Source organism: Buceros rhinoceros, unplaced genomic scaffold (assembly GCF_000710305.1).
Source record: "Buceros rhinoceros silvestris isolate BGI_N320 unplaced genomic scaffold, ASM71030v1 scaffold35146, whole genome shotgun sequence".
NCBI lineage: Eukaryota > Metazoa > Chordata > Aves > Bucerotiformes > Bucerotidae > Buceros > Buceros rhinoceros.
The window spans coordinates 2501-17901 of record NW_010416651.1 but is presented as its reverse complement, the minus strand read 5'-3'; the positions used below and the strand labels follow the sequence as shown (position 1 = coordinate 17901).

The window sequence follows — 15401 nt, the reverse complement described above, 5'->3', positions numbered from 1 at the left end:
AGCAGGACTTTAAAGAAAGTTTCAGGATCTTTGTCATGCTCCCTTAAAAGAAACAGAACTTATCTCAGCATCATTTATGTTTCACTTGTGGAATTAGTTTTTGTTTTTTCGTTATTTTTTTAATCAGAACAATATTTCTCTGAAATTGTACTTTTGGGGTCTAAACGTCTCCAGCACAAATTCCCTCTTTGCTTACAGTGCGTGGTTGAACGTTTTCCTCAACCCAGCACTCAGGATCAAAACTCAAGTTTCATTATCTCCCTTAGATTCTTATCTCCCTTCTCTGCCTTCAAATGATGCTTTTACTCTTCAAATCACCAGTTCTGAAAGCGAGAAGGACTGAGTAATATCTCACCTAGCTGAAGGCAAAATCATGCCTAAAACAGGGTAGTGTAGGAAAAAAAATCTTATTTTCACATTTTTTTTCCCTTGTCTATCATCTCCATTAGAGTTCAACCCCTTTTTCAGGAGGATTAGGTCACTCAAAAATTTTTGCTAAAACCATAGGATTTCCATGAATTTTATGAATATAGGCAGCACTAATGTAAAGCTGCTGCTCCAATCAGTGCTTTAGGTAAAGCAAAAAGGAGTAAACCAACACGAGGCGTTTTCTCAACTTTTAAGGAGTTACCTGGAAGTTGAAACAGAAAGTACAAAACCTGTATTTATTTATAATTTCAGCTGCAGATAACAAAGGTTTGTATCGGTATGACACTCAATGCCTTGAAACACGAGGTTGGTTACCAAAAAAGAAAATAAAACCCCAATTTCCTAATCTATCTTCTTTACCAGCTCAGAATGAAAGGGTCAAAAGATAACCCCCGATGATCTAAACTTCCCCCACTCAGTATATTGACATGAATTGAGGGAAATCCCCCACTCTAAGGTGAATATTGTATCTTGCAGTTAATTACTCTGCTTAAATTATTGTATTTCAGACAGATGTGCACCATATGTCTGTAAAATATTTTGGGTTTATTTAATATTTAGAAAATTCCACTGTTTTCCTTCCTGTATTAAGGGAAAAATCTATAGCTCAGCTGTGCCGGTGTCTGTCTTCACAGACTCATTTTTTTGCAGAATGAATCTGTAGGTTTCGCACCCTGCTACATGAAAGATTAATAATTATATCATTCGGGAAATCTGAAGCCAAATGACATCTGCAGCTCTACATGTGTTAATTTCTCATTCAGTCAATATTTTTGGTTCAGGGAATTAAACCAAATTAATCTTGTAATTAATGTGACTTCCCAAGGCCGAGAAATCTTCAGGAATTGTGGAGTTTTCAGAAATAGTTGTGTTTTCTTCAAAGAAAGCCCGACAATTGCTTTAAGGAGTCCTCCACCTCCCAGATTTGTTTTGTTCCCAATAATAAGGAGGAATGCAACTCCATAAGTGCCGTAATTTGTTTCACATCTGTGAACCAGGAGTTTTCACGGTGGTTCCAGTAACCAGAGTGGATATGAGCACTGGCTCAGAGAGAGAACTTCTTCCAGTTGCAAAGATCCCAGAACTGCCTGCTTTTTTGCTTCCATCCTCACGCTTAAAATAGCCACCTGCTTCTGGTACGTAAATACGTGGACAAACACGTTGCCAGTATTTCAAGAGCCGAAATGGGATTAAAATTGAGGATCCCGACTTGGCTGGAAGGGAACATCCCTACCAGAAATGTGCCAATTTGCAAGGAAAAGCAGCCTGACGTGGGCAGTCAGCGTAATTCAGCACAAGGCTTCCCCTTAGCCTCGGTTTCCTCAGCTTTTGGGTGCTTTATAAGTGATCCCCATGAACCCAACCTGTATCTGATGCTGAGCCAGGCACAGCTCACCCCGAGGTGGACCAAGACATCCCCACAGACAGAGCAGGCAGCCTCGACAGAGACAGCCACGACGCTTACAGGGATCTTTCCAAGCTCCTTGCGGCCCCGCTATTGGTTTTGCAGTCATGAAAAGTCCTTCCAGCAAAAGATATGCGTTCCCTCTCCCTTTCCAGAAGAGACCAGGGGTCCCAGAGGCAGCCAAAAGTGGAGGATGCTGTTGGAGCCACATTGTCAAGGCGCTGGCAGGAGAAGATGGAGCCTTACAGCTCGTCGAAGCCACATAAGCTGCACATATTTAGGAAAACTGATACAAATTGGAAGTTGCAGCTTTGTTTAATAGGTGAGGAAGAACAGAAGGAAAATTTGGCACCCAGAAGGAATGCTGAAAGGGGAAACGTTTCCTCTGCACTGGAGCCTCTCCGATGGGTTTTCTGCTGTAGGTGATCCTCCTTCCATATCCTCTTTTAAAATATTTTGCTTTTATGTGATACTCACAGATTTTAATGACGCATTTTGTGACTCTTGTAGCTTTGCTGTTTGGGAGGTCATCTCATTTGCTTTATCAGTTCCTCAGACTTTTCCACACCACAGCCATTTTATTTTCAGTTAAGACCTACAAAGAGCTTCTAGCACGTGCACCTACAGATTGCCATGTATTCTTGCAAGTCAGGAAAGGTATAGCTGCTCCTGGCAGACAGCAATAAAGAGTACAAGACCACCTCTTAACTGCATCAAAAAGAAGAGAGCTCTGTTTCTTGGCTGACATGGAGCAAATCATATACAATCCAGTCTGCCTTACTCAGCAACAACTGCTAAACACACCAGATTGTCATAGCAGTGATCGTGGAAAAAGATGAACACAATATGGAATGTCTGTTCTGTAAAGATCTGCTCAAAATGACGTGCACTTTTGGCTGCATCTGTTGCATTTTTGAGCGTTATTAAACAGTATTAATTATATATACTCCATTTCCTTAACAAGAACTGCAAAACTATATGAAAGGCTGATATTAAAATGCAAAGTTTTCTTTTAAGATATTGAGTTTGGGGCAAAATTAAGCGAATGCAGTTCTAGGGTCTGCCTTTGTTGTTCCATTTAGGTATTTGAAACGCTCTTTTATTTTCACTTGATGCATCTGGGAAAGGGAAAATAAGAACTTGGCATGGTATAAAGACATACTAAATTTCATTGCAAGAACATGAAAACATGAGAATGACCAAACTCCAGCTGTAAATGCCACAAGAGAGACTCAGGTACCACACCTGCACTCAGATGTGAGAGCACTGTCACTGGAGACATCCCATCTCCACGTTTAGATACCACACACTGAATTTTTTTACCCAGGATGTTTCAGTTTTGAGTCTAAAACACATTTTAGGAGAGAGATTAGAAGTCTCTCTTCAGAACTGGCTGAGGTTTAGCGGTCTGGGTATGGCGACGTGGCCCAGGGCTCAGCCTAATTTCCCGACTTCCCTCTGTAATCTGAAATAAAACTTTCAAGACTGTCCTCAAAATGGGGATTGGGAGGGTGGTGCTATCGAGCGGCACCAGCATTGAGCCTCCATCATCTCTGCCTTAGATTGTGTTTGTAAAATGGGTGTGACAGTATTATTTCTTCACCACAGAAGGATGCTGTCAGGATTAATTGATGACTTGACATCCCTCTTTTCAGCCTAAATTGATTAAAAGAAGCCAGTTCACAGCACTGTGATGATGCTCCTCTAAACAACCAGTGGCAACAGGCTTCAACACACCCTTCTGCTATTCAGGGATTTTGTGAATTCGAGACCTTGAGCCTTACCTATTGCTGGAACCGGAAGGAGAGCGCACGGAGACCAGCTAAACCGGAGCTACCCCCTGAGCTGCAGAATATCCACACGTGGAAAATACATTTATATTAAAAAAAAAAAAGAAATAGCATGATTTGGTCCTTTACATTATTCAGTGCATACTCATCTCTTGAATTTAAGTGACCCATATGGTCTCCTGTGACTTAAGTTTAATTTTTTAAGCTTATGTGAACTTATCACACATGGTGCTAATGGCAGTTATTTAGGATTTGGAGGAAGACACTGCATACAGCAGTGTAATTAGGAAGCAGAAAAGTTGGGGAAAAGAGACAGGACTTGCTTAAAAGGGCAAAAGAAATGCAGTCTCTTAAAAAAAGTAATTAAAATCTACGGTTTACGCAAGTTAATCAGTAACATAAAAGTGCTAAAGCAGGAGAGAAAGTCTTAGTATTTGAGAAAATACTGTGTAAGGCTACGAAATGCTTGTGACAGCAACAGCCCTGTCTCTTAAGGTGCTGCCTATTCTGAAAGGGTTGCAAATAAGCTCAGCTAAAAGCAATATTAAAAGGCTTGATCTTAATCTTCTTAGGACATTTAGCACGGGAGATTTTCAGGGGCAGAGAAGCCCAAATCGTGAGGGCACGCGGTAATATCTCACTTTTTGCAGCACCTTACATCCAAGCCGTTCAAACGGTGCATCTCCTTCTGCCTCCCCATTTCGTACAAGCACCTGAGTGTCTGATGGGCAAAGGTGGGAAGCGGAGATGCTAAAACTGGTACAAAAGCTTCAGAAGTTAAAGCAGCATTATTTAATTTTCTATTTTTTTAGGAGATATAGCAAGAGCTAAAGGACAGATTTCTGCCTACCTGCAATTCTTGCTAGAAAATGGCTGATAAAAGAGGCCACTGAAGCACCACTCATTATTGATGAGGCTGGGCAGCAGTTGTGGAGACAGAGGACTGGTGAGCCAAGAGCCAGCCAGGGAGGAGAGAAAGGGACAGGGGACATCAGCCAAGGCACGGACACAGCAGAGCACGGTGTGAGAGGCAGCGACAGGGCTGGGGAAGTCTCTGAGCACAGAACCAACTGTTAAAAGTGAAGAAAATGAAGTTTCTGAGACACACCTTCAAGTGGATGACAACAGTCCTTTAGTTCTGGGAAAGTGAAATAGCCAGGGGGGAGTTTGGCAGCAAACAGGGCAGAGGAGATGGGCAAAGCAACGTAAAGAGGAGGAGAACACAAGAAGAGAGGAAACATAATAAAAAAATAGAAATAATCAGGTTGAAAACTAAAAAATGATGGCATATCCAAACCCAGACGGAAAAAATGAATATAGGCTAAATAAAACAGAAAAGGGGAAAGGTATAGGCTTGAAAAATGCAAGAATATAGAAAAACGAGGTTCAGAGACAGAAGCTGCAGAGAGCATTTGAGAGTGCTACCAGTGGTAGAGAAAAGGTCAGGGAAAACAAAGATATAAATTAGGAAACAAAATCAAAACCGTGTGGTAACTAAAGGAGGAGAACCAAAGAGGAGGAGAACGAAGAGAGCACAGGCACGCGGCGGTGCTGGCAGTGAAGCACAGTGCAGTGAGGATGGAGAAGAAAAGCACCACGGAGGAAAAGGGAGAAAATCTGCAAACCCCCTTGTAAAAGTTAACATTTCTAAAGCGTGAAGGTGACGAAAAGCACGGGCAGTCCCTGCTACGGAGAGGGCTGCGAGGTGCCTTTGTCCCAGTAACGTTCTTTGTTTGGGTGATAACGGCAGGAACTTGAGGTTCTCCCCTGTTCGGATCGATACGGTACAGACCAGGGGAGGGTGACGAAGGATGCCGCTGGCTGATAAGGGCACTCGTGCCATCAGCCTCCTGCTGACCCTGGATCTGTCCAGGGCATTCTCAAGAAGCGAAGAGCGGCACATCAATAAACGGTGCAGTCTTTGCATGCACATTCTGAACTAAAAAACGGGGCTCCATTCCACGTTAAACCTGACCTAAAGAACAACCACAGGGATTTTTTCACTGCGTTATACTGTTTACTGTATTACTATCTGCTATTTTACATTGAATCTTGAGCTCAGCAGAATTTGAATACAGGTTTACGATAATCTAATAGTGTTAGAACATAGCGGTGTAGTCACAAAAAATAAGCCTGGCCTTCAAAACAGAGAATTGCAGAGTTTGGGTCTTTTCCTGACAGTGATTTCCCACGAGACATCTCTCCCCATCTGTAAGGTGCAGTGTTAGAGGAGCTTTCGGTTACAGACATGCGATGAAGATCCGAGTCAGTAAAAATACTTCAGGGGGATAATATTCTTCCCAAAGTAAGAGGACCCATGTTACAAGCCATTCAATACACCAAATGAAATACATTCTAGTCATTGTTTTCACAGAGGACCTTCCTAAATCAAGTGACTTTAATATAAATTTTCTATGTTAAGATTGGAAAAGAAAAAGGGGACCAAAAAAAATTAAAATTCTAATACCAAATTTCTGGTTAACAATGCTCAGGATAACTGCAGAAGAGGAAATATTACTGCTGAGAAAGAGCTATTAGAAAAGAAACAGGGGAAAAAGAAATAACTATGAAAATGCAAACATGAAGGAAAAGTTAATTGCTTTCCATTTATTCAATTTATCTCAGTATTTTCCCATCTTTTTTACATTTCCAATATAAGGCAGAGGTAGACTGTAAATATGTAGTTAAGTCCAACGAGTTTTCTTCTTCAGCTGATATGCTCACAAAATGCCTTTGCTGTAATTGTGCCTCCAAACATTGTCTGGCATCATCAGCATCAAAAGTTACCACAATATCTAATACCCCCGGAGTTAATAGAAAAGGGAGTCAAGTAGAAGAAAATGTTTTTGCATAAGTGCCACTGAAAAAAAGGACCCTGCAGAATAAATCCTATCCAGCCATTTGGAGACCCTACAAGCAAAAAAGGTCCCGATCCTCGCCGACGCTTGCAAAACACCTCTGCAAGCCAGGGAATTAAAAAATGGCACTAGAGAGGCAAAAAAACCAGAAAAACAGAACTGGCAAATACAGTGTTTTATTTTCTATTATATCTCATGACGTATTTACAGTGAGGAGTGTGTATTTTACCTTCTGATTTTTTCAAATTGCTGGCTGGAGAAAAATGGGTGGCATTTTGCTTTACGCTGGAAAAGCATTTTCTCCTATCTCGTGTTATCTAGAAGCGATTCATAAAAAAAGAACCTTGGGAGTTTATTGTTTAGATTCTTCTTCTTCTCCCCTCACAATTCACGAAGAGAAAACTCAAAATAAAATATTGCGCATTCTCTAACCAAAGAAACCTCGGGATCAGCATCAGTCATTGAGCATCCTGCTTGTTTCCTAAAGAGAGATTAACCTTTACAGACAAAGACCAGTGCTCGGTCTCCGTTACCTTGCTGTAAAAATCAATGCACTTTGGTTCAGACGCCTTTTCCTTTACTCCAATAGAGAATCGAGCTCTTCACAAGCACAGGATTTGGATAAAAAACCATTTTACTCAAATTTGCAACACAAGCCAGTACCTGCTGTGGACTAACCGCAAATAGGTTCTTTAAAAACAATATTAAAATTAACTTCCTTTTGTGTTCTAAAGGTAACATAACAAATGGTTTCCTGTTGTTGTGAGGGAAGAGAAAATAATCGGAGTGACCCTGACAGCCCTGATAACCATACACAATACATCCTACTGTACTTCGACGTACTATAAAAAAGTCACGTCATGGTAATAATAGATGGGTATGAGTACGAGAAAAGCGGATAGAAATCTACTCAGGTGGGTCCTTGGAAGAAGGATCAAACACAAGTTACTACGTAAAACCTACAGTACTACACATCTCCCGGGAACGGCAGCCCCACCGTAACAAGCCCCCTGTGATCTCCGTGGCGGACTCACACCACCAAACTACAACCACTTAATACTCCAGCACATAGGCTGCCTGCCTCAAAAAATAAGTCCTGGTCCTTCCTGAGTAATACCCCGAGAGGAATTAGCTCAGGTACCTAACATAACTCATCCCTTTTGGATTTGTGAAGCTGTCATCTCCAAGGATGAAGCTCCAAAGCAGGAACTTTCTTGGCACCAAGAACAAGGCTTGAAACTCGTTATTCAGCAAGTCTAAAGTAACTACAAATCTCGCTGCTTTCAGAATGAGGAAGCAGCTCATTCCAGAGAGCTGGTTTTTGCACAAACACAACTGAGAGAAAGCAGAGATTAGAGGACAAAGGGAGGTAAAAAAAAGAGTGAACACATGGAGAAAAAGGAAAGCAGGGAAGGAGTGTCAAAGAGCTGCAGCGAGGCAAGAGGAGGAAACTAATTAAAAAAAGCTTTGAAGGAAGACCATAACCCTCCTATTTCTGGTGAAAATAAGGAAGAATATTAGATCAGTTGTTTAGGAGGTATTTGACTTCTGTCTCTTGGGGGCTATTCACATACTTTGGTCAGGGGTGCTGTGAACCACAAAGGCGGCTGGTGGCACCGTATGCAAAGTTTGCCTGTGACTTCTTGTTATCACACCTCTCCTTGTCCTTGTTTATGATGTGCACCAACCCTGAGGCTATCTTGGACTACAATCTTGTAGAAAAACTCTGCCAAAAGTATTCCAGAACATCCAAAGGAAAAAATTTTTAAAAATCACCAGTACCCAGTAAAACTTGCATACCTTTCATATATTAAAATTCAAACAAGCTTCTGTTTTAAGTATTTGAACCTCTTTTTGTTTCAGAGTAAGAACTGACTGTTTGGATGTGTTTGATTTCACAAAGTCATCTGGTTTAAAGAGACCTTTAAAATCATCCAGTCCAACCGTTCACCCTACCCTGCCAGGGTCCCTAAACCATGTCCCTCAGTGCCTCATCCACATGGCTTTTAAACACCTCCAGGGATGGGGAGTCCACCTCCTCCCTCATCAGCCTATTCCAAAGATATGCTTTTCGTTGAACGAGTTGGAAGTCCTCCTAAAAATGCAGCCAAGCCTTTGAAAATTGTTTTTTTCTGCCTGGTCACTGAATGATCCATGTGTCTTGGGCCCACCTTAGGCTTCATTTGAGCAAGACAGTCCTACTGTTACAGGTCAGGCTGCTAAAACGCAGTCAGGATCTAACAACACGGAGCTTACCTTCACATTTGATGATTCCTCCACTGCATTCAGAACGAAATTACTGAAGATTAAAATACTGGTTTATATGCATTGAAAATAAGGAACAACAAGAAAATGGAAGATTTGGTTAAGAAAATAAAGCTGTACAAGAGATGGGCTGAAGAGGCTGAAAGCAGCAACAGTAACGTGTGCTTTTCTAGTTTGAGTAAAACTCTTAGATATGGACCAGAAAAAAGCAAAGCGGACAAATACAACGTGATCAATATGACCAGCTATGCAAGGACAGCATGGCAAAGAAACAGTGAGCTGAGGGAAGAAGTGAAGGAGATGGGGGAAAAGATACAGCACAAGACCCCTTCACGTGGAGAGAAAGGTGAAACCAGTGTAAAAGACCAAGGGGACAACACAGCCAGGTTCAACAGTTGGGACATGGGAGAAAACAGGGACAAATGCGTTGTAGAAGGTCCCTTGCAGAGTTAGGAGTGAAATGATGGAGAAAGGTTGAGAAAATAGAAAAGAGTGAGATGCAAATTCACTGCACAAGGAGACTATATATGAGGAGATGCCCAGGGAACTGAACCCAGCGAAGAAAGAGGGAAGAGGTTTGAAAGAGAAGGGCCAAGACCAGCTCGGGTGAGTGGAGCAGAAAAGGATTGCTTTGATAGCAATAGGTGGAAGAGTGTAAGCCCCTTCCTTCAGAGCTGGACAGGACTCCGTACTCATAGAACAAAATCTTAGAATGGTTCAGGTTGAAAAGGACCTTTAAAAGTCACCCAGTCCAACTCCCCCTGCAGGGAGCAGGGACATCTGCAACTAGAGCAGGTTGCTCAGAGCCCCAAGGTCCAACCTGACCTGGAGTGTTTTCAGGGATGGGGCTTCTGCCACCTCTCTGGGCAACCCGGGTCAGTGTCTCACCACCCTCTCATTGTAAAAAATGTCTTCCTTCCGCCTAGTCTAAATCTCTCCTCTTTCAGTTTAAAGCATCACTCCACGTCCTGTCACAACAGCCCCTGCTAAAAAGTCCCAGCAGTTCACATGCGTTTCTGCTCGAAGACTTGGGTTTCACAGTGGTACCACAGAAGAAAGACACCATAAAAGGAGTTTCCCATCATGGGAAAAGGGAGAGCCAAGCTTACTGGAGCTTCTATGGCAAACTGTGATACATCTGTTCCAAGCATAAACCTTCGGGTGTCCACGTCACGCAGTTGTGGCCTTACATTAGCTCAAAGTCACTTTTGCAACCACGGGTGAAGCATCTCCTGTAACAGGCTGCAGAGGACGGCACTGAAGCGGCTGCTCTGCCAGAGTCTGGATAGCGCAGAGGGAAGGAAGAAGGAAGGTTTCTGCGTGTGATATTGATGTTATTTAACTTTTTTGTGTATTTAAAGAAAACAGGTATATCAGGGCGCAAAACCCCCCCATGGAGCAGAAAACCACTCAAAGGGCTTGAATTTTGGTCTCGTTACAGGTTACAGACGTTTTACAATCCATTACAATGGTTTCCTACAGGCACTCCGGGTAAGACGCTGCTTCCACCTTGACTTTACAGGAGTGGAAGAAGGGTTTACATCAAATTCTCTAAAAGCAATGAGAAGCAGAATTGGGCCATGCAGCTTGAAAATAGAAAAGAAAGTTGAGAGCTTAGTAGAAGTGAAAGAACCAAGTGCATTTGGGGAAGCAGTGAGTAAAAAAGTTCGTTCTATCTTAATATGATTCTTTTTCAGCCTATTAAGTTCTCCAGTATCAGAATGAAGTCTGCTAAAAGTTAGTAAATAAAGGCTTTCAGGAGAGCTTTATTAAATCACTCATGACTTATCAAGTTAAAACTCCCACTCAGATATCTTAATAAAACTTTCAGAGAATATATTTAATTTTCCTGGAAATCAGAAGCCAATTACTAACTACATGAGTTACTGCCGGCTACGCCACCGATCAGCTTTCTGTAAATAGAATATTTACCAACAACTTGAATTAGTTCTCTAAAGTTTCGGTTTCTGAAGGTCAAACAACTATGTAACTGCTTAATAAAGAAGCAAAGAAGTACCTCTAAATATCTCCAAGCTCTGATGGGCTTATATTCTGCTCCTTAGGTGAGGTATTAGCAAAGCTTATTTATTTTCATTTCCAAGGCTTTTATTTGCTCATTCCCTTGTGGTAAAGCTGATTTCCATGATGATTCCCTTCTTAATTTTAATACCCTTTTTACTCATCATATAGACATAAGAATTTTCCATAAAATAATGAAACCCTTCCAAAGGAAATGAAGACAACTAGGAGGGGAAAGTAAACTACAGCTTACTACTTCTCTTCTTTTTTCAATTATTTGATCCACTGTCATACACATATATGAAAGATTTTTTTTTAATGAAAGGAAAATAAGGTTAATTAACATAAACCCCCTCACTCCTTGAGAAGTTGAATTTTGTATTTTATCCATGCTGCCTTAAGTGCCTTGATTTCCCAGTAATGACCTAGTTCTCCTAATGAGTAACATTAACCCCTGGCTGTAGCTGTCCAGGACTTAATTGTCAACTGGAGCTGGAATAGGAGAGTTTGCCGATCAGCAGGTATGTGGTATATTAACTCATGTCATTTCAGACCCTAATAAATAAATCTGTTGCTAAGGCAACAGGAACATCAGCTGTATCACTTTTTTCTTAACCCCCCCTGCCCATGTTTTAAAGGAAACGAGCTTCTAAAAAAGGAATTTAACTACATGTAACTGTAATTAGAAGAAACATGATTTCCCATCTCAGAAACATATCTACATCAATGAAAAAAGGCAGGACTGCTTTCTACTGCCACCAGGGTCACTGAAATGATTTCCCTCAACTCAGGGAATGCAATTTGAAGGAGACATCTGAGGAAAAGCAGATCACCAAATATTTTAGCTCTTTGTATTTCTGAGATAGTTCCCCTCTCCTTTAGAACATGCTGATGCCAACCGAGCAAGCTGCTTCAACTATTAATCAGGAGCCCAGGCCATTTGAACCGTAGGAGAAAAAATACCACTCAAACCCAAACACCTTCATGACCCTCTGCAAATCTTTCGATAGGATGGGCAGACACGACAGGAAAGCTAAAAACCATCCCGTTCATATTGAAATCCCACGTGATTCGGTGAGCAAAAGCAGGTAACTCACTTTCTGCCTCAGTTTCTCTGCCTCTAAGATCGGATCCTGAATACTCCTGTTTGATCCTAAACAGACTCGAGCATTTATAGCAAGGCGAAGCACGTACAAGTCCAGGGAGAACAGGTATTTTTGTGTTCCATAAGGTTTGGGAAGGAAGATCTCAGTACTCTTTGATTGGGGACGATGCACTGCTGAGGTCTCACAGGTGAATGGCACAGCCCTCCCTTAATTCCTGCCATTCTATCACAGGATGAAGTGTTTGTCTGAAAATTTTCAAAATTGAGAGGTTTACGCACAGTTCGTGACCACAGGGCAGTTCTTCTGAATCTCTAGTTACCCATATCTCAACCAGAAATCAGGTAGGAAGGGAACTAAGAGAGGTTCATAAAGCCAGTGATTGCTCTTGGAACACTTCCTATAGGCTCTGCACATGCTATAAATAGAACAAACTACTCAAAATTATATCTGGCTTTTTAGCTGAAGAATATAGAGCTAGTACAAAGCATTTTTGCCATGATAAAAATTGGAGGTGTTTTCTCCTCTAAACTAGCAACTTCTTATAGCCCTTTGAGGAAAAGGGGCGTAAGAAGGATGGAGAAAACGATGCTGAGATGGCCACTATAGCAGGAGAACTTTCACACCTGAGAGGCCTTCATTACATGCTGAATATTCTACAAGCTCTTAAAAGCAGTGATCATGGAATAGCGCACCTTCCACTGGAAGAGTTCAATACCCCAACCCCTGGCTGAGAGAGGAAATTTCAAGGTTAGACTTCACTGAATGACCATCCAAAGAACAGATACTTTCAAAGCGCCAGATAACATTTAAATCTGAACTTCTCAGAGGTTTTCATTAACATTCTTATCTGCTACTTACAAAAAATGAATATCTGCTCTCAAATTTAACTCCAGCTTGCTTGAAGGTGAAGTTAGACTATTTTCTCTTCAGGTATTCAAGAGGTGACAGCATTGGCTTCTACTTAATCACGGCACTGGTTCACTCACCATGTGTCATCTGTACTGCACCCCTGGTGAGCACCAGTTTCCCTGGGCATATGAAGTTACTTTGGATGTATTAGTTCAGGTTAACAGCATTTATGGATACTCCAAGGTGATTGCTAAATGGAGCACCCACCTACTCTTCTGTCTTTTGCTGTCTTACCATAACTACGTCTTGATAGAATAAACTCTGGTCCAAAATATTCCACAGAGAGAGAAAAATACAGCTTAGGAATAGATTCATCGTATTCTCAAATGTCTCTGTATTTAATAGGCTTGAATTTTGAATTCAAATGCAAACAGTAACTACACAAATTCTAGACTGCACTGCCAAGGTGAAGAGGAACAAGGTGTTACTATTAAAAAAATGCCTTTCCAGGCTCCTCTCTCTCGTGGCTTGCACAGGGCTTGTGCTCAGCTCACCCATGAAGCGCCGCCCCATCACAGAACGCACAACACTGACTACGCTGCCTGGGACAAGCCCTTTTCCAGAACTTGCTCTTATGTGAAGGGGACCAGGTCCTCATGGTGGACAGCCACATGTTAGTACAACTGATGACAAAACCACCTTTCCTCCATGGACTCATTTCTTCAGCTCTTCGACTTCGTGACACTCTACGTTAAAAACGGGCAACCGGGCTCAGTGCTATCTCCGTACACACCGTTTTCCCTTAGACCAGAAATCTTCAGATAGCCTTTGCAATCTAGATTTTCTTCTAAATTTCTTCTGAATTTTCACCACTGTTCCTTCCACCCCTGTATCTCCTGCCTCACGTCCTTCCTCATGCTCTTGTCACATGCTGGTACATACGGACACGAGATAAGGGGTTTATCTGATCTTCCACGTGAATTGATAGCAGCTGTTTGTTTGCATGTGTGTGTAAATTCTCACTGATTCCCTGTGTGATCTTTTATCACACTCATACAATTAGGGGAAGAAGAATTGATTTCTGACGACTTTCTCTTATCAAGTCTTTAACTGCTGAGACGATACAGCACACCCAGGGAATAAAGAAAAAACACAAGGCTCGGGTGTACGCCTTGAGTTAAAAGCAGCACTGCAGGTCTTCTCCATGAAAGAGAGAAGCAGCTCCAACCCCACCATGAAATTACGTATGTGTCACCTGTATGATGTGGCTGTGGCACAGCGGGTTTGCTGCTTCACACATCCACTGTCACACTCATGTGCACAAAGAGCTGAGGAACACGCTGGTGTACCCCAAGTACAGCAGAATTCGCCTTGGCAAGTATCTGTGGTCTCATTTTGGGGCTATGAAAAGGAATAACATACATGTAGAAATGCTGGTGGGCTATTTTTGGGGTGGAGAGGAGGACCGTTTAGGTTAGATATTAGGAAAAATTTCTTCACTGAAAGGGTTGAGAAGCCCTGGAACAGGCTGCCCAGGGAGGCGGTGGAGTCCCCGTTCCTGGAAGTAATTAAAAGCCGTGTCAATGTGGCACGGAGGTACGTGGTTTAGGGACCCTGGCAGTGCAGGGTCAACAGTTGGACTTGATGATCTTAAAGGTCTCTCCCAACCAGTCAATTCTGTGCCACACCAGTCACCACCGTCTCCTTAATGTACTCATCCTTCACCAAAAGGACATTTTAGCACCTTGCAATGAAAACCTGTGGGACACTACAAAGTTCTGACCAAATGTGGGAACTCTGTCCATCGATCACCAGAATTTTGCTCTCTGTTTCCAGCAAAGCCCGTCTGCACAAAGGGAAGAGCAATTCCTCGGCACAGCCCTTGCAAGAAAGCAGCTCGGGAACCCACCGCAGCCTTTTATCAGGCTCCGTGGCCATAAGTCATTTCTATTAGCAGTGTCTTGCTCTAGATGTTTGTAACAAAACATTAGAGACTTGGTGAGAAAGGAGAAAACAAATTACTCTGCGGAGAACCTAGCAACTCTGCTAAAATACTGTCAGTTATTTATCTGCTGTCAGCAGAGGTTGCACACTGTAATCCCCGACAGGCTCCGGCTCGGGGGGGATGGAGGGAAGGGGCAGGGATTGCATCGAAGGGCCTGTTTCATGCAAAGACGTCTTAACACCGCTTTAAAGCGAGAACGTGGCTGCCTGAGAATGTCACTCTTGATTTTGACGCGTTTCCAAGCGGGCAGGGCCTCCGTTGGGCTGGCTTAGCGGGAGAGGCGATGGGGCTCAGGCTGGCGTTTAGGGGGCTGGCGGTCCCCGCGACGCAATGAGGTCACAGCACATCACTTCGAGGGGCTTTCTGTAACAACAGCACGACTTCACAAAGATTTTTTTTTTTTTAATATGGTTTAGCCAAAGGGTTTTTTTCCTAGGTGAACACAGGAACATTAAAAAAAGTATATATAATAACCTTCCTTTTCTATTTTTTTTCCCCCCAAATGAAAACCACATGTAAATCATCAGGGTAGACAATGGTTGTTAAGTATTATTGTACAGGACAATATCTGTGAGCGCTTCGTGCTGGAATACAAGCAGCATACCCCTGCCAATGTTTCACACACAAAAAGCCCCTCACACGTTACAACGCTTGGCTAAAATTAGTCCGCTGTAC

At 42.3% G+C, this 15401-nt stretch overlaps 1 protein-coding gene across 1 annotated transcript in view; it reads right to left on the bottom strand.

Moving 5' to 3' along the window:
* The window catches only part of LOC104494949 (glycosyltransferase-like domain-containing protein 1), a 32470-nt gene that overhangs the window by 16872 nt on the left and 197 nt on the right, over positions 1–15401 (bottom strand). Inside the window, exons 1-2 of the mRNA XM_010137857.1 lie at positions 15366–15401; positions 4–42 (exon numbers count right to left, since the gene is read on the bottom strand). The exon at positions 15366–15401 is cut by the window's right edge and continues 197 nt beyond it. Of these exons, the coding sequence (XP_010136159.1) occupies positions 4–42; positions 15366–15401 (75 nt within the window). The remainder of the gene's footprint in view (positions 1–3; positions 43–15365) is intronic.